General features: G+C 40.6%; 1 protein-coding gene across 2 annotated transcripts in view; it reads left to right on the plus strand.

Annotated features, from left to right (window-relative positions):
• Window positions 1-359: 359 nt before the first annotated feature.
• cicb (capicua transcriptional repressor b) overlaps window positions 360-24,780 on the plus strand; it is a 45,352-nt gene continuing 20,931 nt past the window's right edge. The window contains exons 1-2 of one of the 2 annotated variants that reach the window (XM_016670473.1): window positions 360-592; window positions 8,672-12,647. In XM_016670473.1, the coding sequence (XP_016525959.1) occupies window positions 8,792-12,647 (3,856 nt within the window). In that variant the 5' untranslated portion in view covers window positions 360-592; window positions 8,672-8,791. The remainder of the gene's footprint in view (window positions 593-8,671; window positions 12,648-24,780) is intronic. The other variant, XM_007550230.2, reaches the window with a different exon arrangement.

Below are 24,780 nucleotides of genomic sequence, written 5' to 3' on the forward strand. Positions count from 1 at the left end.
GATGCGTTATCACGCTCTACTCAGGGATAGTACTTCTGCTGTCAATTATGGTAAACATACTCCTCAAGAAAAGAGGAGGAGACGGAGGGGACATTTGTGCCTTTTTATTGGCTGGCAGTCTCATACTCCCTCCTCTCGGCCCTCCCTCATGCTGTTCCTATGGTTCCCAAAGCTCTCATTGGATACTGTAAAGTTTGGGACAGGACACCGGTTTCGCTCAGCATCCCCGCCGCCATTGGCTGGACCTCTCTGTCCGTCCGCTAGACTTTGACAGCCCGCTACGCCCTCTGCACCGCAGCGCCCGCGCTGTTTGGCTACTGTATCTGTCAGCGGACTGTCATTGGTCGGTTCCCCAGCTGTTAGTGGTTCATTCACCATTTTGTGACTGTAGTGGAAAAGGAGAGCGATAGTTTTTTTGTATCCTTGTTTGAGTTTCTGCGGAGGGGAAAAGACATGTTTTGTGCAGGAAAAGTAAAGTGCGAAGTATTCAAAGCCGACAGCAGAGGGATGTCACTGGGAGTTGCACTAGTCTCCCCATCGGGAAAATAGGACCGTAAATCTTTCTGTGGAATGAGGAAAAACGCTGTTTGAGGTGAGTTGGAACTAAGTTAGAAAAAGGTTAGTGAAGCTAAACTGACGTTCATTTTTTATTTGCAGGAGTTAGCACGAGACTAGAATGTAGAAGCGCCAACGGTCGTCGAATGTTCCATAACCGTCCAAAGAAACGGAGTGACAAGGCTTCCGAGCCGAGGGGAAAAAACCCGAAGACAGGGGAGGGGTGGGAGCGTAACAGCCTAAAAACTTTCTGAAATGTTTCCCCATCCTCCTACAGAAAGATCCCGCATTAATGCAGTTGGCAATAACGTCGCTTGTTAATTGTAGAGTACTTTTTCTTGACCTTTGTTTTTGAGTTTTGCACGGAACCGCGGCGCTTAGCGTAGTAAAAACAAGCGACCTATTTGCAGCGTTGCAGTCTAAATGTTTACTAACACGAAAAGCGATCTAATTCGGGATATTTTAAAGGAAATCAACAAGGGATAATATAAAAATGCATTTGTGGAAAACGTCATTTTGTGGTTATCTTGTACCACCGTCTCGTAGCCCTACTACGATTACTACAACCACCACTATACTACTAATGCCACGGCTGCTTACTAGAGCGATAACGAAAAGATTTCTGCGTTCACCTAAGTTTTATATATCCTCGATTCCTTGCAAGAAATCTATACTCGGTTGTGCTTTCGTGCACACTTTTCCGTTATAGTGCGTTTCTTGCATACAAAACAACGCTGCATGAGAATAATTGGGGTTAAGATAATTAAGCGTTACTTTCAAACCGGTTGGTTTGTGTGTGTTTTTTTCACCATCCTGCACAGCAAAGCGCTTGACCGCCTCGAGTCATAATATACTCCTTTGACATTGTAGAGCGCCTCTCGTAGTACTCACAGAGAAGCCGGGGATGCTTTCAGTGTTTTCTCGGCTTTTCCGTCCTCTCGTCGTCACTCTACTTTCCTGCTCTGCTATCCCGCAATCATATTCGAGGCATCCCATGACATCTGCACATTTCTAGCAGTTTTGCAGCATTTATCTCAAGTCATTAATTAGATGCTTGTTTTGGACATTTTGACTTCATCTGTCCTGCATGTTCCCACTGTGGCATGCATTCCCCATTATCCTCATTAATGCTCCTGTGTGGTCCTGATGTTGTTGAGAAGCTGGGCATTGATGTGACATTGGCATTTCTGCCATTTGGTCCCAAACAGGAAGAGTCACCTCTGATCTATGCTACAAAAACCCACGATCAATCCTGGCCACAATGTGTACAAATGTCAGACCTTCTTAGTGCTTATATTTTATTAAAGATGCACCGATCAATAGGCCAGAGATCGGAATCGTCCAATTTTTCCTGATCGGAATACTGAAATATGTAATTATTTTTCCTGTTCATAAATGAACTCCCTTTATTTTCAATGTATAGCTGCATCAATTACTTTACATGTGTTTTTTTTTTTTTACATAAATTGAATGTTTTTTTGTTTTTTTCATTCCCTCAATTTTGCTCGGTTCAAAACCACCACATTTCTTTATCTTTTGTGTGTTATAGACCTTACAAGGCGGGGGGGAGAATAGTGTCGAACCTGATAGAAAAACAGACATCGGTATCTGCAGGGAAAAGCCCGATCGGTGCATCTCTTTGTTTTATTCATAATAATGTTATTGAATATCTGCACCGATCTACTAAACAATTACCAGCATTTCTGGTACGGCACAATATTCTCTTTCTGTAACAAGCGGCCCCTTTCGCTTGGATTCACACATACAGACACAAACACACACAGCTCACCCTAAAATTCCATAACTCCATATTCTTCTATTCAAATCATGTTGTCTGTGCAATCACCTCCCTCTCACGCATGAGCTTATAAACAAAATCGTGAGTGTTTGTTGAAGAGAGCATGTTGTCTGCTCTTTTTCCCCGTTTCACGTGTGAGTGTGTGTTCCCCGGTGACCCAGTTAAGGGCATAGCCGCCCTGCTGTACCGAAGAGTACGAGGACCACGACAGGCTTCACCATCACGGTCGTCCTTCTTTCCTCCTCTTTACGTTCTGCCTCCTCCGTCACTGCAGCCCTGTGCCCAGACAGACACCCATAAAATGTTTCAGGAGGGAAGGATGAGCTGCATGGTGCCTACATGCATACATCCTCTTTGACATGAGCTGCCAATGCAGCATTGCACGAAGCAGACACGGTCCAAACACGGCTGATACCTTTTGTACAACAAGCCGCTTGACTGCCCCCCACACCCTCTTTTATTTCATACACACAACCTGTGCCATCATGCAGCGGGACACATGCTGCCTCCTCTTTGACAAACTTAATAAACTGTCATCTGTTTATTAGAGTCTCATAGTTAAGTAATAAATACTCCACAAATTAATTTTCTCGTGGCAACACAGAGATGAGAACTCTTTATAAATGACGGAGCGGCGTGAGTGTACGTGCCTGGTGCTTTACATGCACCTGCATCCGAACTGAAAAACTCAGTGAAATTCTAGATTTTAAGCTCATCAGAAAACTTGTGTGCATTAATTGCAGATATGCAAAATTTATACAGTGAAAATGGAGTTATGTACATATAGGAGATTGTATACATGGTAAAATAAGTGCATGATAATGTATAGGTCCAAGGGAGAGTTTATAACAGTATGCATGACTGCGCTGTAAATTCCAGAGAGGGCATTTAGTGTGTGTGTAAAGTTTGGTTTTGCTGCCGACTGGGGCTACATTACAAGGAGGGTCCCTTTATCCTCTGTGTTTATTGGGTGAAACAGACGATTTTTGTCATGTAAAGGGGGAGTCCAGTTTATTGCCATGGAGATTGCGATTATATGTCGATGTAAGATTTACGGTTTGCTTTAGACCAGAGCAGCAGCAAGTTTACTGGTGGCTGCCTCTAATGTTGGCTGGACAGTGTCAGGACTTGTCCAGATCACCTCTAAATTCCTTTTTCTCCTTCATCCAAATTCAGCCCAGAGGAGAACAAAATTGTATTTTCAGCATTTTTACTTTTTCCTCCAAAATTTTGACTGACATTTTATGTACTTCAGCAGCTCCCGCCACAGAGAAATTCTGATTCAGACTTGCTTGTTTGTATCATAACATTTTATTCAAGACGTGGTTATCATGGATTGATGCTTTTTGATTTTTAAGTTAAGGATTAGGTCACATGTGCTATTTAAATTCGCTGCTTCTCTTAAGCATGGAAATAACAGATACCACATGCAATCAGTGTAGTTTTTCCTGTCACTGTAGTCGGGGAAAGCAAAAACACATTCAACTTTCTACAAAATAACAAAATAGCAAAAGGGTAATTCACAATCAAAATGATATACATTTTACTTTGGTTACAACTACTCTGGAAATGAAATGAGAACACACACACACACACACATATGCCTCCCTGGCTTATCAGCCAGAGTCTCGAGCGTTTTGGGATGGCCATGAGCATGACCAAACACATTTTTCTGTGCTAAGATCAGATCCTCGCCAGTCATTTAGCCAAACAGTCAGACATGTGGCTCTGACTCCTTCCTCTTTTCCCATTTTTCAAAAGTTCCTTTACAGACCCAGCATTCCCAGTCCAGGCCCCGTCATCTCCTCTAATGAAGGGGTACTTGGTCTGGTACTGGTGGGAGGTACGTTCCTTCAGTCAGATTTTTCTCTCTCTTTTTTTGTTTTTCTTTTTCATGATTTTCAGGGATTAACAATTTAACACAATTCATAAATACACATCTACATACAGAATCAGAGATTAAACATGCGCCTTTTTGTTGGAAATAATTTAGGTTTGAAGTATAGAATGTAATACATTTCATGTTCTGCTACTTTGTTTATCCACTACACTCATTCACTGGATGTTTTTATAAAATCTGAATGCGCTACAAATCAGTGAGACTTAAGCCAACATATTTATCTTAAATTAAATCCAGTTCTGTCATGCACTTTTAGAGCAAGTTTGTAGTTACTATTTATTATGGAGAGATATGTTTCAGGTTGTGTTTTTAAAGCTTCACTTCTCTTTGAAACGTCACTGAAAAGGTCAGTATGAGAAACTAGAGAGGCACCGATCATTCTTATCTCGGCCGAGGCATTTTCCTGGTTTTCTTTAAAGTCAGACCAGTGCCAGTTTTGACCAATTTTGATTTTTTTTTTAAGAACCATGACACATAAAAGAGAAAACTAGTGCTGCAAGGTTTGAGTCCAGGAGAAAACGAAGAAATGACAAGATTGTCTTCATTTAATGCATCGAATCATAATTTCCTAATCTGTGTCTGATTGTTTTAGTTAAAAAAAATGTGGCATCAATCCAATTTGATCCACTCCTAGAACAAATAATGCATTTATTTAACACTTATAGATGAGCTTAGAGATAAATTTGTCCAATTTTGATCTTTATTGGATTGATTGTTTTAAAATTTGTGTAAAAGCCCATTCAGAGGGACTGATGCAGGGACTAATAAATGACAGCGTCCCTGCTTGTGTTGTGAGCCTAACTTATAGACTGTTTATGCTGTGATACAGTCATGATTGCGTGAACGACTCTTGGTTTTGATTAGTCATTTTTGTCCAGGGAGAGATGAGTTTTTGTACGGCACGAAGATGAACTGGTGTGTTACTCATTTATGTTGTTATTGTTAAACAGTTAACATTGAGGTCACCTTGTGTGTTAGTGTGTGTGTGTGTGTGTGTGTGTGTGTGCGTGTGTGTGTCTGAAAGACAGAGAAACTTTTTCAATGTCAGGACAGGAAGTGTATACGTGTACTGTATGAATTAGTGGGCAAGTGTTTATATCTGCATTTGTCGGAAATCATGCATTTGCACATGTGGGTGAGTTGCTGAGCATAACCGAAGGGGGAACACATATGCATACGTCTGTGCGGCTTGCTGTAAGTGTGTATGTCTGTAAATGTGTGTGTGTGTGTGTGTGTGTGTGTGTGTGTGTCATTGTATTAAGCCTGTAATCTTGCATCAGTGAGTGTGCCTGATCCTGCGCCAGGCTTTTAATTTCTCTCATTTTGGTCATATCTTACCGAGGCAGATTATTCCAATTATATTGTCTTTTTGGTGAAACACGAGTGTGTGTATGTGCGTGTGAGAAAAAGAGAGAGTATCAGTGTGACACTGACAAAAGGCGACTATGAAAAACTGAGACCTCGAGAAGAAGTGAGAGGGAGCCGACGAGTGCTAGAATGACTGTGGAAATTCCCACTGACTACACAGGAACAGCCTGTTTGATCAAACAACCAAACAGCCGTGTATTCCTCTCTTTCTCCCACTCGTGTTGTAGTTGTGACCTCACCCAGGCCTCCGCCAGCTATTTTCCTCTGATGGAAGTCAAAACAAATGTTCACTCCCAAGTTGATCGCATAGCATCACGTCCATAATGCGCAGCGTGAGAAAGCTTTGCTGTCACATGTTGAAGTGGATGGGGGAATCGAGTGGAGGGATCATGGAAACGATAATAGAGACTTTAATGTGTGTGTGTGTGTGTGTGTGTGTTTAAATGAAAAAAAGACTAACAATATCTTTCTCCTTTTCTTTCTCTCCTCCATTCTTTCTTTCCTTTATTGCTTTTGATACAAAGTGTTTTTGGTGACCTCTTACTTTTTTTTTGTAAACCAACAAGAGGCTCAGTCATGCTTGACAATAAATTTCTTCATCGTTGTTACAATATAAACGTTATATTTCTAGAGTTGTAATGATACATCCAGCTTGGGAAAGGAGACAGTGCACGATAACGAGTTCACGAGAATGAGACAAGATTTTAAATATATTTTTGGGAAAGTTAAGGATCCAAACGTTTTTCTTTGTTTATTTTTAAATCTAGATTACAGCTTTCACAAACTTCAAACCGTGTTGTAAAGGACCTGCAGACCTCTAGGGCGTTTTCTTGTATTCTCTTTATTCTTCTTTCTCTCAATCTTCCCCATTCCCTTTCAACATTTTGCTCCCTCGCTCTTCCTTTCGTTTTTTTCTCTTTGTCTCTGTCTTTTTTGTCTCCGTGTCCATTACATTTGAAATAAACCCAAAGCAATTTCTAATAAAGTTTATATATTAGAATAAACTTGTTATACATTTAAATATATTGTATGTGTAATATATCTAAATTATACATATATTTATCTAAATAAATATATGTCAAAGCAATAGCAAAAGCCGTAACGCTCCACTCATGAAATTAAATATCTTGGGCTTCTCCTTGGCACTTATAGGACACGTAAAAGATACTTATACATATATTTATCTAAATAAAATTTCAAACCATCATCGGTAAAAACTGTTTTAACATTCATGTCTGCTCAACTCTTCTTATCAGTGCATCCCTAACAGTGCACCTCTGTTTAGTGAAGAATTATCCTGAGGAAATTTGGCCAGTCTTGGTGTTTTAGACTTTAAACTAAACAGGATTCTTTAAAAACAGCAAAATTGCAGTTTGATTGTGATGGGAAGCTATAAAGCAGATGCCAAATTCTGTGTTGTTAGCAACTAATCATTATCCAGTCAGTAATCTGACAGTGTGTACAAATCTGGGCCTCACAATATATTGCAAATGTATCAGCATTTTTGGATATCAATAATTAGCTAATTTTAAAGGTTGAATGCATTTAGTTTCTCTAAATAGTTATAGTACAATATTCCTCAAGAAGCTACAAATAGGCAGACATCGTCAAATTCAGCTTTTTTTCTATAAAACTGTTTTTGAGATTAGATCGGGGTGATAAGAAGAACAAAAACATCTCAATTTTGTTGTATTGAACGGTTTTGATATTCATTTGTGGTTCTAGTTTGTAAGTTTGAATCTGTTTCTGTACAAACGTAAAGAACAAATAAGTATCAAAACATTGATTATAACTAATGAGATTTTGTTTTCAGAATGTTTTATTAAATAAGTCCTAAGCTTCCTTGAAACTTACAGGACTTTATTGATTAATAATGGCACATTGTCAGTGTTTCATTCCTATTTGCATTACTGTTTAAAAATGCAAATATGTTTAAGTACAACCAGCAAATGGCATAAATGTCGTTCACACTACACTACAGTCTCTCCTCCATCTAGTGAACCCACTCATAGCCTGTTAAGCCTCATGTGTCATCTGTCTTATTGCCTTTTAAAGCCTACCTTTACAATTTTTGACATATTTTGTTTCCCACTTAATAATCAAAATAGTTTTTTTGCCCAGCACCAGGTAAGGTGGGAAGAAGAAACTGCTTTTTACTTCCAGTTGGTTCAGACACTTTCCACCATACAAAGTCTATTTTCACCATGAACCAAAAGCAGAAAGACATAATTACCGTTTACTTAGGTATTTATTTGTTGTAGGTCATGTTATCATGACCTACAACAAAAACTACATTATCAACTTCAAAAACTACATTATCCTAATACCTTGCAACCCAAATATAAATAATTTGTAAATCATATGTAATTCATCTTTCACACCACATAGATGTTTTGCTTCTTCATCGCTGTCGTTACCAAGTATTGTCAGCCAGCCTGTCAAGAAGTCTTTGTTAGTTGAGGGCAAGTCATGAAGTACTTGGTTTGTTGCTTTAAAATGAAAGCACTGAGTATACATACAGGGTGGCAAGCAAGTCAATATGGAGACATGATAATAATCTCTTAAAGTAAAACAGTAAAAAGCCATACTGCTTCATGAAGTAATCTTCTATTTGAAGAGAAATGTTGTGGGATTTTCATGTTGCAAGCTCTCGTGCTGCAAGATCTTAATTATTTACATTTTACAATTATTTTAGAGCCAGGAGAAATGTTTTGGAACAATATTTAGATTTTATTTATTTATTTATTTTTTTAAGAAAAAGCTTAAGAAGAGTTTTGTTTTCCCTCTAGCGATCATTTTTGTAACACTGGAATCCAGGTTTAATGTTTTGCAAGCACACAACGACATGCATGCATGCATGCACTTCACGGTGAATCAGGGCAGGCATGGAGGGTATGCCCACTGAAAGCATACTCTAGATATTGAGCAAATGTGAGTAGTGCAGTGTAGCTGACTTCCATGTATGATGTAATTTTTTTTCCCTTAGCAGTTTCTGATTGTGAAGACAATAAATAACCACCTGTCTGCTTTATCGCCCTTCTCTTTTTCAGATTACATGGTGGAAAGCACAGAAAAAAAGAAGAAGAGAGCAAAATATTTAAAGGAGTGCCTTAAAATATAAAAGAGGAGCCTCATATAATCTGCAACACTTTGTGTACAGTGAGCAAAAGATGGGACCGTTGAAGACAAATAGAAGACGATCTCCACCATTAACAAGAGGTAGAGGAGGAAAAAAACGAGTTGGTTCTCATCCCTTAAAAGAGAAAGACTCCAAAAGAGTCAAGAAGGAGACGCTTGTCAGAACCACACAGCACACACCCAGCACTCCTTCCAAACGCAAATACACCCCAACGCCCACAGATGCCAACTCAGATGACGAACCGATCACAAACAGCAATACTAACACTAAGGAGGAGACTACCGAGCAAATGAAACCTGTGGTGTTGGACACAAGTGATGGAAAGAAGCCAGAGGAAAAGACTGAAAAGGAAAAAACGGTGGGGACAAATGGAAACAGTTCCCCACCCACTGATTCTGTAGTATTGCCTACCTCTGCCCCAGCTCCACTCGGCATAGCTGCACCCCCACAAGCCACCAATCACAGTCCTAGTTTGGGCTCAGTTTCCAGTAGGAAGACGGCCACATTCAAAGCGCGCGTACCCAAGAAAAAATACATGTATGAGCACTTTGCTAACAATGCAAGTGTCACAAATAATATTCCTATCTCCAGCCCTGCTCTCATATCTAACAGCTACGGCAGTATCAACAGTAAAAACAGTGAAAGTGTGAATACTCTCAATAATATTTTTAAGCATAGTAACAATATTCCTAACAACATTAATAAAGGCACTAATGTGAGCATAAATAGCAGTACTTCCAGTATCACTACAAGTGGTATTACCAGTATGACTTGCAGTAGTAACAGTTGTGCTGGAAGCCATAGTACTTATATAAATAGCATTAGCAGCAGAAGTAATAATTGCTCAGGTAATCAGCCATCAGTGTTAACAGTAGACAGTAAAGCTACAGAAGCAAACCATTTTGTCTCAGTGAAGGATAAAACCCTCAGGACGTCACATTCCAAGGAAAAAGACTCACTAACTGGGGAAAATGAATTGGAGGGTGCCCCTAACTCGGCACGCTCTTCCTCTACCGATACAGCTAGTGAGCATTCTTCTGACCTGGATGTGATGGAGGCAACAGGACCAAATGCTAATATCCACATCCTTGCTCCTTTCCAAAACTCACACCCTAAAGAGGTCAGTCTTTCAGAGGGACTAGCTGAAGCTCTGGCTAAAGGCATGAAAAACCAGAGAGTTCTGGCTCGCCAACTAAAAAGAAAAATGGAGAGTGACATGAAGACTGCCAACAGTAAAGATTCCTGCCTCCAATCTCCTATGTTTAGACCAGGGGTGGTGCGCAGGGTAAGTGGAGGTACTGTTGAAGTTCAGCTCCAAGGAGAAGAAACCCTTGTTAAATACCCCTTTTGTGGTGGGACTATGGTTACACCCTCTATAGAGGCTGAGAGTGCTGTCGACTTCATCTTAGATGCACCCCCACCTGGCATTTCCCCCGTAGCTGTTGGGACTCGAGTGTGTGTCCCATTTGGTGAGGAGGAAAGGAGTCCTCTGTTGTACAGAGAGGGGGTTGTTGTTCAGGTGGACCCCCACCCTGGTGTCTCGTTTCCTTACCAGGTACTCCTAAACGAAGACAGAGAAACTGTGGGTGAAAAGTTGGTGGGGGAGAAAGAGAAAGGCAAAGTAACGGGTCGGGTTGTCTGGGTGTCCCGACAGAGCCTGAGACTACTCATCCCTCCATGGGAGGTCTCCCAGTTAGACGGTGGGAGAGCAAAGGAGAGAGAGCTTGAGAGGGAAAGGGAGGAGAGGGAGCGCCGGGAGGAGATGGAGGTAGAGAGAGAAGTCTGCCAGTTAAGTATCGGCATGGGGGTGTTGGGAGGTGGAGCACGGCTGGGCCCTGGATTTTCACATGAGGGGGCTGCAGGAGTGCACACCTCTGGACCTGTACATTCACCTGCCAGTTCCTCCACTGTTAGCTCCAGTGTAGTGGCCATCACAAGTCATGGATGTGAAAACAACTTGTTGGGCAGAGAAAGACAGAAACAGCCTAACACACCAGAGGAAGATGTCGAGGTATCTCATTTTAACATGGGTCATTCCATTGGTCCAAAAGCGAACACTGGAACCTCCCAGTACAGAAACATTGTCTCCAAGCCGAGTAGTTATGTTCCTACATCCACTCACCTCTCACTGGTGAGGGGTGTAGGGCCACCTCATCTCTCTACAATAACTAGTCCTCTGCCAACCCCATCCCCTGCTTTACTCACCCCTGAAATAAGCAACACCACTCCAAACCTACCTCTAACCAAGACCACTCCCACCCAGACCCCTACTCCCACTTCTGGTGTGGGCTCCTCTCCGGGCTCCTCCCGTTCTAGGACTCCTCTCTCGCTGGCTCAGCAGAAATACAAAAAAGGCGACGTGGTGTGCACTCCCAATGGCATCCGTAAGAAGTTCAATGGGAAGCAGTGGAGGAGGTTGTGCTCTAGGGATGGCTGTATGAAGGAGTCTCAGCGTCGAGGATACTGCTCTAGACACTTGTCCATGAAAACCAAAGAGATGGAGGCAGCAGGGGGGGAAAAAGGAGGGGGAGGCAGCAGCTCAGGGACAGTGACCCCTTCAGACCTTCGGGGGAGGGCAAGCAGTGAGTTTGAGTGGGACGAGACCTCAAGAGAGAGCAGTGAGACCAGCAGCAGAGGAGACTCCAGACCTCGCTTGGTCCTTCCTTCCCTCCTCCCTCATGAACTGTCGTCAAGGTTTGATTTAGAAGAGTGCGAGGCTGCCAACATGCTTGTGTCGTTAGGAAGCTCCCGCTCTGGCACTCCCTCCTTCTCCCCTATCTCCAATCAGTCTCCCTTCTCCCCTGCCCCCTCTCCCTCACCCTCTCCACTGTTTGGTTTCAGGCCGGCCACCTTCTCCCCTATTACTGCATCCCCGGTCTTACAACACCGGCGACACCGGCAGCCCAGTGGTACAGGAGGTGGAGGGGGAGGGGGCAGTAAACCAACAACCCTAACAGGAGCAGGTGAAAGGGAGAGACATGTTTCGGGCATCCAGCCCTCCTTCCACAGTAACCTGACGTTTACAGTCCCCATGAGCCCCAGCAAGAGAAAATCAGATGCACCCCCTCCTCCACCTCTTCCCTCACACCACCACGATTATACACCCAAAACAGAGCTGGAGCTGGGGGACCTCAACAACTCTTTCAGGGTGCTTTCGCCCCAAACACCAGCATCACATTCCCGCACACATACACCCACCCTCTCCCAGTTTAAAGGACTGAACACACCTTCTTCCAGCAGGCCCCCATCCTCTGCTGCTGCCTCTCCTCCTCCTCTGCTGGTGTCCGCAACCCCTCCCTCTCCCCTCTCCACTGACGGAGGGCCTCGGCGAGTGGTCCCTATACCCCAGCAGACTTTGCGGGATTCCCCTGTCATTGTTCGAAATCCTGAAGTCCCACTAGTGAAGTTCACGGAGTCTCCCTTGGAAAGAGGAGGAGGAAGAAGCGAGGCAGCTATAGATAACACCCCACCCAAAGACATTGCTTTAACCCCCCTTACTCCTCAACCCGTCACAGGCCTCCAGGTTCCTGTCCCAATTAATGCTGCTGCAGCAACAGTGTCCAATGGTACTGTCTTCTTGCGTAGCCCAGCCCAAACTCTAGTACTTGTTTCCCCGACACCTTCCTCTCTACCTCCCACTGACCCCACTGCCACCCCCCTCCAAGCCCTCTCGGTTGCCGTAAGCACAACAGTGACAGCTTCAGCTCTAAGTAGCACAGACAGCTCCGGAGAACGAGAAGACAACAAGTGTACCGGGTTTGGTGGAGAGGTCCAGCAGCCGGTTCCCTGTCACCCCTCTCCCACAGCTCTTCTCCCTCTGATCCTACCAGCGGAAAGTCTGCACCCTGCCCCTCGAAAGGACATCATCATGGGACGTCCTGGCACAGGTGAGTGTGTGTACAAATGCGTGTGACGTGAATGAGTTAAAAATAAAGGAGAGGAACTTTTCAGTCTCGCAGGAGGAAAAAATTTGGAATCAGCTGTTCTAAGATTATATTTGTGCATCTTGGGAATTTCTGTAAGTAGTATTCAAAAGCATAAATTAATTAGAAAGTTCTAAAAATGCATAATTTTAGTCAGAGATTTCTGCACATCAGCAGTAATTTAGGCACAACAGGTGAAAAATATATCAAATAATTTTCATATAAAGGATTACAAAAAACAGAACACTCATGTAAAAATACTGCTTGAAATACGACTATCTAATTTTAATTGGATGCATTTGAACATTTTTGAGGAATTGTATATTATTCTGCAGAATATTAAAGATATCCCATATATATTTTTAATTATATAAAAAAAATTTTACATTCCATATTTATAATAATAGCTGCATTTTTCCATTAGTCACACACATTACTATCTCAGTTTCCACAGATTCCTAGTGTAATGGCCTTGTATCTGTACCTGGTACTTGGGTTTTTATTTTTCAATAAAATGGCCAAAATATGATTTTAATTATCATTTTCGCGAGGCTTAATAGGGTTATGGTGAATACAGATTATTTTGAGGAACAAGTACCAAAGAGAAAAACATCTTCACAAATTGAGCCAGAGGCATAGACAAAATGCCTTTTGCTTACTGAGAAAGCTTAGCAAGTAAGTGTAATTTCTTTTCTATTTTTTTTTTCTTATGCTCAACACACACAAACACACGCGCACACACACACACACACACACACACACGGTTGGGAATTGTTTTGAAGCTCTGTCAAAACAATTCTACCTTATAAAATATCAAAAATAGAGGGTGATTCCTTATGCATCATATTTATTTTTAATTATTAAATACCAGCCCAGTAACATTATGCTGTGTTGTTCTTATTCATATTTGAGATTACATTTTCACTACAGGACAAGCTTAATCCAAAAAAAAGAAAAGAAAAACAGTTCACACTATTCTGGTGTTAGCACAAATATTTAAAATGCATAAAATGATCTAACTCCTTTCATTTCAAACTGTAGAGATTTTTTTTACTATGAATGCTAGAACAATATAGATTATTGTAATAATTTTAATGTTATTTCCTACATGTAGTTTGATTATAATACATTGGTAAAAAAAAAAAAAATAGCATAAACAACAGTTCAAGTCATTTATTTTTTAAGGTCAGTGTGTAAATTGCTATGCATTTTTTTGCCGTTCTCTGTTGTAGAGTATCACAAATATACCGAGCCTATATTAGCTGAATAAGTGGTTGGGCGATCTACTCTGAGAAGCGTCTGCAGTCAGCTGTTTAACAGACCTGCAGCTTTCAATTCGTAGTTTTAAACCACAATGACATTGATGAGAGTGTGATGCTTCCTTTAATATCTACATCATAGGTGTCTCTGTTTTTTGTAACTGAAAATATTTCCACACCACCAAATCTGTCTATGTTGTAAGTGAGCGGAAGATATAAGCGCCTTGTTTCAGCCACCTTACTGACAGTGCACAGCAATGTGTGGCAGAGATGGCAGAGAGATTTTTGCATCTTATTAAAAGAACTTCAAACCCCAGTAAAACAGTGTAGATTTTGAAACCACATTTATTCATCTGATTTATTGTACCTGTTTCAGCCAAAAAAAAGAAAAAGAAACCTTTTAAAACACAGCTAATAAAAATTTCAAATAGAGAGCTGTAGAGAGTTACCTTCACATAAACATGCAATGACCTGAGTGTGCTGATGCCCAGCGAAGGAGGTTCCTGTCAGCCAGCATGCTGTTGTCCCATATGGCGACCCCCCAGTCATCGTCATGCCACTCTCCTGTTAACAGTAACCAAATACTAGATCTTTCCACATGATCAGTGAGATTCCTGGAACCAGCACCTGCAATTCAGCAATACAGTGTGAAAAAAGATCAATCTGAGAATTTCTGAAAACTGATACTGTGTTATTCATAACTTTAGAAATTAGGGCTAAATCTAAAGTGCAAAATTTCCAGACACAGATTAAACTGTTGTTTGAATTTGATCTGACTTACCAAAGTAATAATTTAAATACTGTCGGTGTGCTTTTAATTGCAAATTGTTATGGAACAAAACATAATTTCTCTGTAATCCTCTGAGTGTGTCTCAGAGTGTGTGTGTGAGGGTTGGAAAAATGCAGAAGAGCACGTATGCGCTGACATGCATGCTGTGCTGTTTTGTTGTTTTCTATTGGGATTAACTTCTATATTATAAAGGATTAGCTTTGCAGATAGTGGAGGTTTCCTCTTATATTTCCAGTCATTACGAAGCAGTAATTTTGAGGTTGAGTGGTAACAGTCATGCCTCACCATATTTCCGAGGGACTGTACAGGAATAACAGCAGGGGTTTGTATTAGAACTAATAGAGATTTTAAATAAGATTAAAAAAAAAACTATTCTCAATGAAGAGTTGAGGTAGAAAAATGTTGAGAATTAGTTCTACACAACAAATTACCATTTAGAGATAAAAACGAATGTGTGAGCAAGATGAACTGTATGTAGGCCAGCTGAAGCCTTTTCCCCAAAATTGTGTGTTTTTTTTCCCCTTTGCTGAAAAAGGAAAAAAAAAAAAACATGTTTAGATCATAACCAGCATGGGAGAGATTGTTATTGAATACACAACAGCATGGATAAAAAGGCAAAAACTAGAATTCAAATGCCTGTTTTGTTTCATTAATTCTTTTCTTATCTTTAAAATGTGTATACGTGTCGTCGACTCTCTGACCCCTGTAGCTGTTCTTACTCACTGCAGAGTTTTCCTGTTTGCTCATATGTTGTGTTTGTTTAATAGTAACTGTAAAGTGAAACAGGGTGTAAGCAGCCACCATGGCCAGCTAAATGAAAGTGGGTTTATTCTGAATTGTGTGTCGGTGTGTGTGTCTCATGTACTGCAAGTATTAGTGTTTTGTGTGGGTGTGTGAAAAATGTGTTTCTCAAACTCTGCTGCTGGAGGAATGCGCTGCACTATAGAGTGTGTACAATGTAAGTGAGAGAAGATTATTTGTCATCGGTTTATCATTAGGTCTGTTACTTATGCACATACGGTGTCAGTCTGTCTGATTCACCTAACCTTTTGCCCTCGCTGCTTTTGCACCAATCGTTATGGAGGGATTCGCGGGTGTGACAGAAAAGTGGACAGGCAAGGGAAAGAAGGGGTGTCGTTTTGAGTCTACGCTTCTTCCACTGATCCCTTTTTTGCAGCTGTAGGGACGCTGAATGAATGAATGGCACCTCTTTGTGTGGGTGTGTGCATGCTTTGCTGCGTGCATGTCCAGAGTGCATGTGGTAGCGTGTCCAATTACACATTTGGTCTGTTTCTGGATTGCAAGATTGTGCAGGTATTATTCTTATATTTATGTGTTTTCTATCAGCATGTGAAATGGGGACAATTAATATTTCTTTGTGTTTTTTGAGGTTTGAATAGTTTTAATACTATATGAATAATAATATAATATAAATTGCTATTCTTCTTTTTAATATTACTCTGGCGTTCTTTAATGGGATTTTGTGATGGACCATCTAGTGCACAATTGTGGAGATGAAGGAAAGGAATGCATGGTTTTTTTAATGCTGTAAAAATTGGTAAAAATGTGTGTGACGCAGTTTTTAATGTGTGTGTGTGATGCATTTGTATTCAGCCCCCTTTAATCTTCTATGCCTACATAAAATCTAGTTCTTCCAACTGCCTGTAAATGTCCCATAATTAGTAAATAGGGTTAGTCTATGTGTAATTTAACCTCGGTATATACAGCTGGTCTGTTAAAGACCTCCAATGTTTTTTAGACAGTCGTGAAAAGATCAAGGAACACACCAGACAAGTTACAGTTCTGGGTAAATTTATGACTAGGGATAGGCAGAGGTTGCGCTAGATTTTTTCATGCAGTTGGATGATATATTCAAATGCGCTTTGTTTTAATTAATATTCAACAAGCTCAGTGCATCCACATTGGGCTATCACGCATCAATGAATATTACATGAATAAATGTAACATTTTATCCATAGTGAAAAAAAAAAACACTGACTGTGGCCCCAATAACATAAACACATTATAATGCAATAACATATAAACAATGAAATTAAATGACTACACTTAAATTATGACCAATTCACCTGCAGTGATTTGAATGGACAGTCTTACAACTTCCTCTTGGTGCCTTTGGACCTGAATTGCGCACCTGCTTGTGCATAATCAAATGTCTCAAGGTTTTGTTGTTGATCTGGAAGCCAAATCTGTGCTTTGCTGGAGACTGGAATCACAAGCCAGAGTTTTTAAATCCTGGAACATTTCTCCAATTTAAATGATCAGAGTTTTTAAATCTTGGAACATTTCTCCAATTTAAATGATCAGAGTTTTTAAATCCTGGAACATTTCTCCAATTTAAATGATCAATTTAAATTTCTGAACGTGTGCAGCAGATGAGGACCAAAACCTTCTGTTCAACGTGTTGTCAGCTCCCGCATAGCGAGATGTATTTAGTTCTGGGTTCAGATCAGAGAAGGGAATTCATTTATTTTTATTGATTTATTTAGTTACCTCCACACGATGTACCCTGTGCATAAAGTTGAACATTTTTGCGCGTCTGCAACAAGTGGTCAAGTATGTGAATTATAAACTGTCAAAATGACGGACAACCTTCAGATTTTTCCATCCCTGTTTAAAACAAACAAAGACAGAAAATATTTTGTCAACAACACCCCTGCTGATGGTATTAAACAAAATCCAAATATTTTACCATCTCACAAAACACTGGTCAATCCATCATCTGAAAATAGAAAACGTTTTGCACAACTGAAATCCTACCAAACATGGCTGTCCACCCAAAATGAGAGGCAGGGCAAGAAAAGGCTTTATTCAGAGACAAGATAAGCAGTAACCATGGTAACTCTGGAGGTGCTGCAGAGATCCACTGCTCAGGTAGGAGCAAAGGATCCACAACTTTTCCACAAATCTGGCCTCTTTGGAATGGTAGCAATATTGTTGCATTGCACACAGTAAGTCAGACGTTCCTCTGTTGTTTGCCATTGCAGTGGAAGAAGATCATGTGGTCAGATGAGGAATAATTTACTTGGGCATACATGTTACGAATTAAACTAATGCCCTGAACAAACTGTTTCCACTGTGAAACATGTTGGTGGCAACATCAGGCTTTTCCTTCAACAGAGGCAGGGAAGCTTGTCAGTCGTTGGGAAGATGTATGTAGCTAAATACAAAGCAGAAAATGAGGTCCAACTTTCAGCAGGACAACAACCTCAAACATGCAGCCAGAGCTACAGTGGCATGACTTAGCATACTCATGTTTCCTAAACCTAATATTATTGATAATCTGTTGCAAGATTTGAAAACTGAAGTTCACAGACACTCTGTGTCCAGCCTGACTGAGCTGGAGCTATTTTCCAAATAAGGAGTAGATATATAAAACTGATAGAGGCGTTGCCCAGAAAGGTTGCCTCTGTAATAACAGTAAAAGGTTGTGCTACAAATTATTGAATCGAATGGGAGGAATACTAATGCACTTCAGTTTCTAGATACTAATTTCTCCAAAAAATGTGAAAACCACGCATCACTTTTTCTTTCATTTCATCAATGTGCATTACTTTTTGTTGGCCTGTCATGTGTCATATTCATGAAATACATGTATGTAAATGTATCACGAAAAAATGCAAAAAGGTTTATGGGTTATTAATAGGCAGAAATGTTGGTGTTTATTTTTTGGGGGAAAAGAAACAAAAGATAAAATTGCCACCTCATGACTTATGCAAAAGTACTTTTGAGTTCCCTTGAGCTCGAATATAATACTATTAGAAATATGTGTTTATGGTTGTGTAATGATAATGACTGTGAGTCAGAGCACACACTGACACTCAGTGTCAGCATCAGCATAAATTTGGCCTGATTTATGCCAGAAAACTACAGCGGTGTTTCTGGGTAGGTGAAAGCACCGAAACATCCTCACCAACTATTCTATGAAGTTTGTTGCCAACTCTACAGGGTTAGATATAAAATTAGTCAGATCAGCTTATGAACTGTTGATTTTCTTTTAAAATACACTAAAGGCATTATAGATTGAAATATGTTTCGAATAAATGTTAAGAATATTTTATCAAGTAAAAATAAATTACTTTTAATTAGGCTGAAGCTCAAAAGACAATGTATGAAGCATACATGTGAGTGTGCCGTATGTTTTTAATTACACAAATTTATTAAATAGCACAAAAATTACCTCTGAAATACCTTAACTATTTTTGGAAAAAAAAAAAAAAAGTCTGATGGGGAGAATTGAAAAGGTGAATCATGAGACCATTTTGTTAAGGTGTCACACGCAGCGTGTGTGTAGAAGATCAAGTAACAAAATGTCAATCACCCAGTACCGGATATGATGTGTGAGCGCCAAAACGTCTGTTGCCATGGCAACACAGCAAACATCTCACGATGCAGCTTGTATGACACAGAATATTCTCAGATAGAAATAGCGGTTCCCAAGTGTGTGTGTGCGTGCGTGTGTGTGTGTGTGTGTGTGTGTGTGTGTGTGCGCGTGTGTGTGTGTGTGGCTGTTCGTGTGTGCCCCTGCTCACTCAGCGAGGAGGAACTTCAGCTCTCTCACATCACACGTGTTGTTCACACACACCAACACATCATGAGGCTCTCTTGTCGCGCCTCGGCCGTTTCAGACAGCATCACCCCAACGGCGGGGACGATCCAGAATTATTGGAGGGTTTCCTCCGAATTACCTAATGACTGAAATGTTCAAGAGAAGAACTCATTGCAGAAATTTAAACACTTACAGTCAACACACACTTAGGGAATACAATTAAACCCAAAAATTGTTTCTATTCCAGGCAGCTCTAGATTTAAACATCAAGCAAGAAGTTTGTTTCTTAGTGGAAAACCACAGGCATCAAATCGTGTCATATTTGAAGATATTCAGTTCTCTGTTTTGTTGACATTTTTACCAAAGCGATACCAAAAATATTTATACCCTTTTCTATAATCAGTTGATGCCTTTATAAGCAATGAGCAAATGCTTTAAATGCTGATATGATTTTGTGCGTCTCCACTGGTATTTTTAAACATTTATGCTTTGCAAATAGCTCCAACCGTTGATGTTGGAGGGAATCCGTGCAATAACCCTAATCTTTAATTCCCTTAAAGAATCTCCAGCAGATTAAAGTCAGAAATCTGGGTGGGCACTTAAATATAAATCTACTCAGTATATGAATAAGTTTTTTGAGCTTACTTCTTTTACTGATACCATATAAGAAGCATTCTGCATTGAGAGATTTCATGAGTCTAGCTCTGAGGACAGTGAAGAAAGCGTGAGTCTGTTGTTTTTGTATTTATTTTGTATTGATTCTGATAAAATTGGTTTTCTCAACTCGTTTGACAAACTTTGTTGAATGTGAACATTTTTGTGAATGGTCATAAAATGCATTTATGCTTTAAAATAATTTATGCATCTTTTAATAATGAATATTACTGATGGATAGGATTTAAAAAGAGGTGCCTTACAGTCTCTATATTTAAAAAGAATTCATAATTTGTAGTGTGTCGTTGAGTTGCTCCCTAACGGAAACAATCGCGCACAGTTTGTGGAACACCGAGTAAACATGTCACACTCCTCTAAGTACACGTGAATACACTTTTTCACACTTGGACGCATCCCTCCCTCTGCTTTTTTCTTCTCTTTTTTAGGTTTTCTTTTCTTACTAAAGAATTATGACACTTTTTTAACTCTTCGCTTCATCGCATTGCAGTGCCTTCGCTACCCTTCCTTTCCACTTTTGCCCTCCTCATCCTCATCTACCCGGATACGGATACCCGGGAATAACATCCCCGCTCCCTCCCGCCCCTGCTTTACGTAATGCTTAAAGCCCTGCATATCCTCCCTGGCCATGGCAACAACCACATCTGGATCGCACAGCCATCTAGACTTGCACCGAAGCACACGTGAAGCCCCCTTCAACACCTACCACTAAAAGTCGTGTGCAACACTGATCTATTTTCTTAGTAGGTGAAGCATAGAGGAGGTTCTCGAGATGCAGCGCTACACGGGGTTTTCTTGATCCGAGATGGCTCCAAGACTTTGAGCACAAGCACGTGAAGTTGAAGCAAATTTGGGTTGATTTCCTATTCCACAGGAATTACCTCAACCTCACATACTCTTATCTTAGAAGATAAGTATTATTGTATTTCTTGTTTACAAGTTTGAAATAGTTGGTATTTTGCTTCTGAATCTTTTTCTCATCGTCATCTCACACTCGTCTGTTTCCTTGCGTCTTCAGTTTCACAGACTTTGCACTAGTTTTCTGATGCTACCTAGTTCTTTGCCATTTATCTGCAGACTAACAGTGCCCCCAAATGGCTGAAAACATACATTACAAGTTGCTGCACAGAGTGGATTGGAGGAGCACCGTTTTCAACACTGATCTCAAGTTTGTGCCTCGTATATTTTCCTTGTCGATGGTTACATGTTGATAGAAGTAGCATTCAGAAGCTGGAAGGGTCTTCTGATTTAGCTACTGTTCTTTCTGCTTCCTAACTTCCCAATAAACAAGATGTTATTTGTGGCTAAATTATAATTTACTTTTTTGTGAAACAGGACAAAGGTCAGTGCTGCAGAAAGACACCTCTCTGTGTCCAAAAGCTGTCTAACATAATTTGTTTGGCTTATTTTACGAGAATGCGGTGATTGGCAACAATCCGATGTTGCCGTGACCACAGGGCAACATCGGAACCTGTGCCCAACATCGCTGTTGCCATGGTGACTGCAAAAGAACCGGTAGATTGAGTTATAATTGGACAGAGCAAATGGTGGGCTGTGGGAGGGAGAGGCGCAGAGCACAGGGGTGGAAGATGAATTAAGGAATGAGAGTGAAGGGATGGGGGAGCGAGTGAACGCCGTGCTCCGCCTGCACGGTGCCAGCGAAGGTAAAAATGAGGGTGAAGGAAAAGTTTATCCGGCGAAATCATACCAGTGTGACTGATGTAACGGTGGATGGGCAGAAGAGGAGGTTGGACACATGAATTCACATGCATATTAGAAGCATGATGTCTGTGAGAGGAGACAGCCAATAAAAGCTGCTGAACACCTACACAAATACTGCACCGCCAGCTCGGTGGCAAGGAGAGCGAGTTAAGCTTAGCTCAGGGGGAATTTCTGTTTCACTGTTTCTCTTCACACCTTTTTTTGTTTTCTCACCAATCATCATGACTTATCTCTATTTTAAATGAGTAAGTGTGATGTTTCTGTGGTTTCCCACCATCGTCTCATGTTGACTCTGTGCAACTTCATGCACACGATGCTATCTGGTTTTTTTTTCATCTTACTTGCCCTTTTTCTGTTTAGCTGTCTTAGAATGGCTTAAAAGCGTGTTCTAAGGAGATTTGATGTGGTAAATTAACACAAAGTAGTCCATGATTGTCCAGTGGACGAAAAGCAAAAGATTGTTTTCAAATTTAGGTATTCGACCACATTTACTCTGATACTCCTTAATAAAATCCAAGTGGCATCAGAATCAACTGTGTCCACTTGTGTATAATTTCAGATGTTTGTTACAGAACATTGCTGAACATCAAGCCCAAGAATCACTTCAGTTTACAGCAGGATTAAGTTATAAAACAAACAAGCTTTGAATGTCTTACGCAGCACGTTTCAATTAATCATCCAAGAATTTAAAAAGTTTGTCCCTACTGCAAACCGAGTTATAACGATGCACCTAAACTCACTGGAGCAGATGTAGACAGGAGGCCCGTGCTAACTCTGGAGGGGCAGGAGAGACTCAGGTTGGACAAGGTGGATTCCATCTTGAAAGTTTTGGACTACGTGTAAAATCAATCAGGTGTATTTGTATAGCACATTTCAGCAGCAAAGCAGTTCAAAGTGCTTTACATAACAAAAACGCAAAATTACAAAGTTATAAAGAAAACACCATACAGTCAATAATTGAACAGACATTACATTTTGATGAGTGCCATCACCAACATCGTACACATCAAATATGTTGGTCAATGTGTCATTTTCTATGTTTCGAAAGCAACAGGTGGGTTTTTAGGAACATGTGGCAGAAAGTTAACATCCTGAAAATGCCACCTGCATCATAAAGCATGGTGGTCACACCACCATGCTGTGAGTGTGTTTTTACGCAGAGCAGGAAGCTGGTAAGAATTCATATGGAAGTGAATTATTCTAGCTACTGACGGATTCTGAATGAAAAAATAGTTGAAAGACTAGACAGATGATTAAGTCACAATTTTGTGGTAGCATGTTCCACTCTTTCTTCTAAAATCCAAATCCAATTAAAAATCAATTTCACGACTTAGAAATTATTTACAGATGCTTGCCATACAATCTGACTGAGACTTACCTACTCTGCAAATAAGAATGGGCAAAAATGTCTGTCTGTAGATGAGCTGGTAGAGACCCTAAGAGTCTTCCAACTGTGATTGCAGCAAAATGTGACTCATGAGACTAAATACAAATGCAAACCACACTTTTCAAATTTCTATTTGTAAAGAAAACTTTTAAATCATGTGGCATTCCCTCTCTTCATGGTGGTACTCCACTTGGTCTTGGTTTATCAAATGAAATCCTGATAAAATACATCAAAGTGTGTGGTTGCAATGCGACAAAAATGTGAGAAGGTGTAAATATTTTTGAAAGGCACTGGAACAGTTTGTGGCAGCGGGCTTGTACTGTTTATTCAGGCTATAACAACTGAGCAGTGACTGTAATCACCCCCATCTCCACCCGTAACCTCTATGGCCTCTTTGATTTTGACTCACTGTGTCAAGCTTTCCAACTTTACCACGCTGTGTTTGCTGGATTGAGTAGTTGAGAGCTCAGTGCGGTTGATAAGCTATGATCTCCTACTCTCACCATCTGACTGGCTGTTTTTCTAATACCTTTAACTCTTTTTTCACATCAGAAAGAAACTAGACTCATCCTGTACTGCTCAGTATGCTGATGCAAACAACTTGAGAATATCAGAACAGAATTGTGAAAATGTGGCTTTTTGCTTTGGATGAAACAGTTCTTGCTTGTGCTGCGGAGGTAGAAAGTCAGGCTTTTGACTCCATTTTCAAATCAAAGGAGTCCCTCAGTACTCAGAAGTACCCAGTCAGCTCCTGAAGGGTTAACGTTTTTTACTACTGACTGCAGCAGCTGCCAGTGGCTCTCTCAGTCTTATTGGTCAAATATCACTCCTGATGTGCTGACTGGTTCTTAGTGGAAACCAAGTCCCTCCCAGAATTGTATTTTTCTTAGATGAGTCAGGCCAAACAGGACTTCTTGACTCATGCAGTATCATTCGTACATGTCGACTTTCTTTCTGTCTCATCTCTTACACAACACAGGTACCGATAAATGCCACCTTTTCCCTCCCCCATGTGTCCCAATTTCTGCCCCTCTGCCTACCTCTATTTAAGAGAAGTTGTGTTTTCACAAGCTGTTTTCTCTCCACACACCCCTTCTCTCCAGCCCCCCCTACCTCTCCTGCTGAAAATGACTCTCATTCTATTTTTACCCGCTGGTCCTCTTCAGTCTGCCTGTTCCACCCATTTTGCCTCTCTTTTCAGCCATCACTAGTGTCCTTGTTTTCCCTGTAAGTTTTCCATCAGAAAATTGAAAATTTCAGGTGATCGAGAAAGAGAGAGAGAGAGAGAGAGAGAGAGAGAGAGAGAGGGAGAGGCATCTTTTGTGTTATATTCTGTTACATAACTAACTTGTATCCTGAATAAATATGGATTTAAACGTGGAAGTTTTTTTTAAATGCTGGTAGTTTTATTTTAATCCACAAGTTTGAGTTGGGGTAACAATGGATTCTCATTTAGGTTTATAGAATAGCATGGGCTGGTTTCTCCTGATGCAGTTCATACTTTATCGTGACAGGTAAATATTAGGACATTTTGGCAAGCCATTTTCACACTTAATTGCTAGAGAGAAAATTTAAGCTATCCATCCATCCCTTATTCTTGCAGTGGAAATGGTGCCTGTCTTCAGCAGCTCATCATAGGCGAACACAGAATTAAGAGACCAATTGACATAACAGTCATGTTTTTAGAGTACCCGGAGAGA

This window comes from Poecilia formosa, unplaced genomic scaffold (assembly GCF_000485575.1).
Source record: "Poecilia formosa unplaced genomic scaffold, Poecilia_formosa-5.1.2 Scaffold34, whole genome shotgun sequence".
Classification (NCBI taxonomy): Eukaryota; Metazoa; Chordata; class Actinopteri; order Cyprinodontiformes; family Poeciliidae; genus Poecilia; species Poecilia formosa.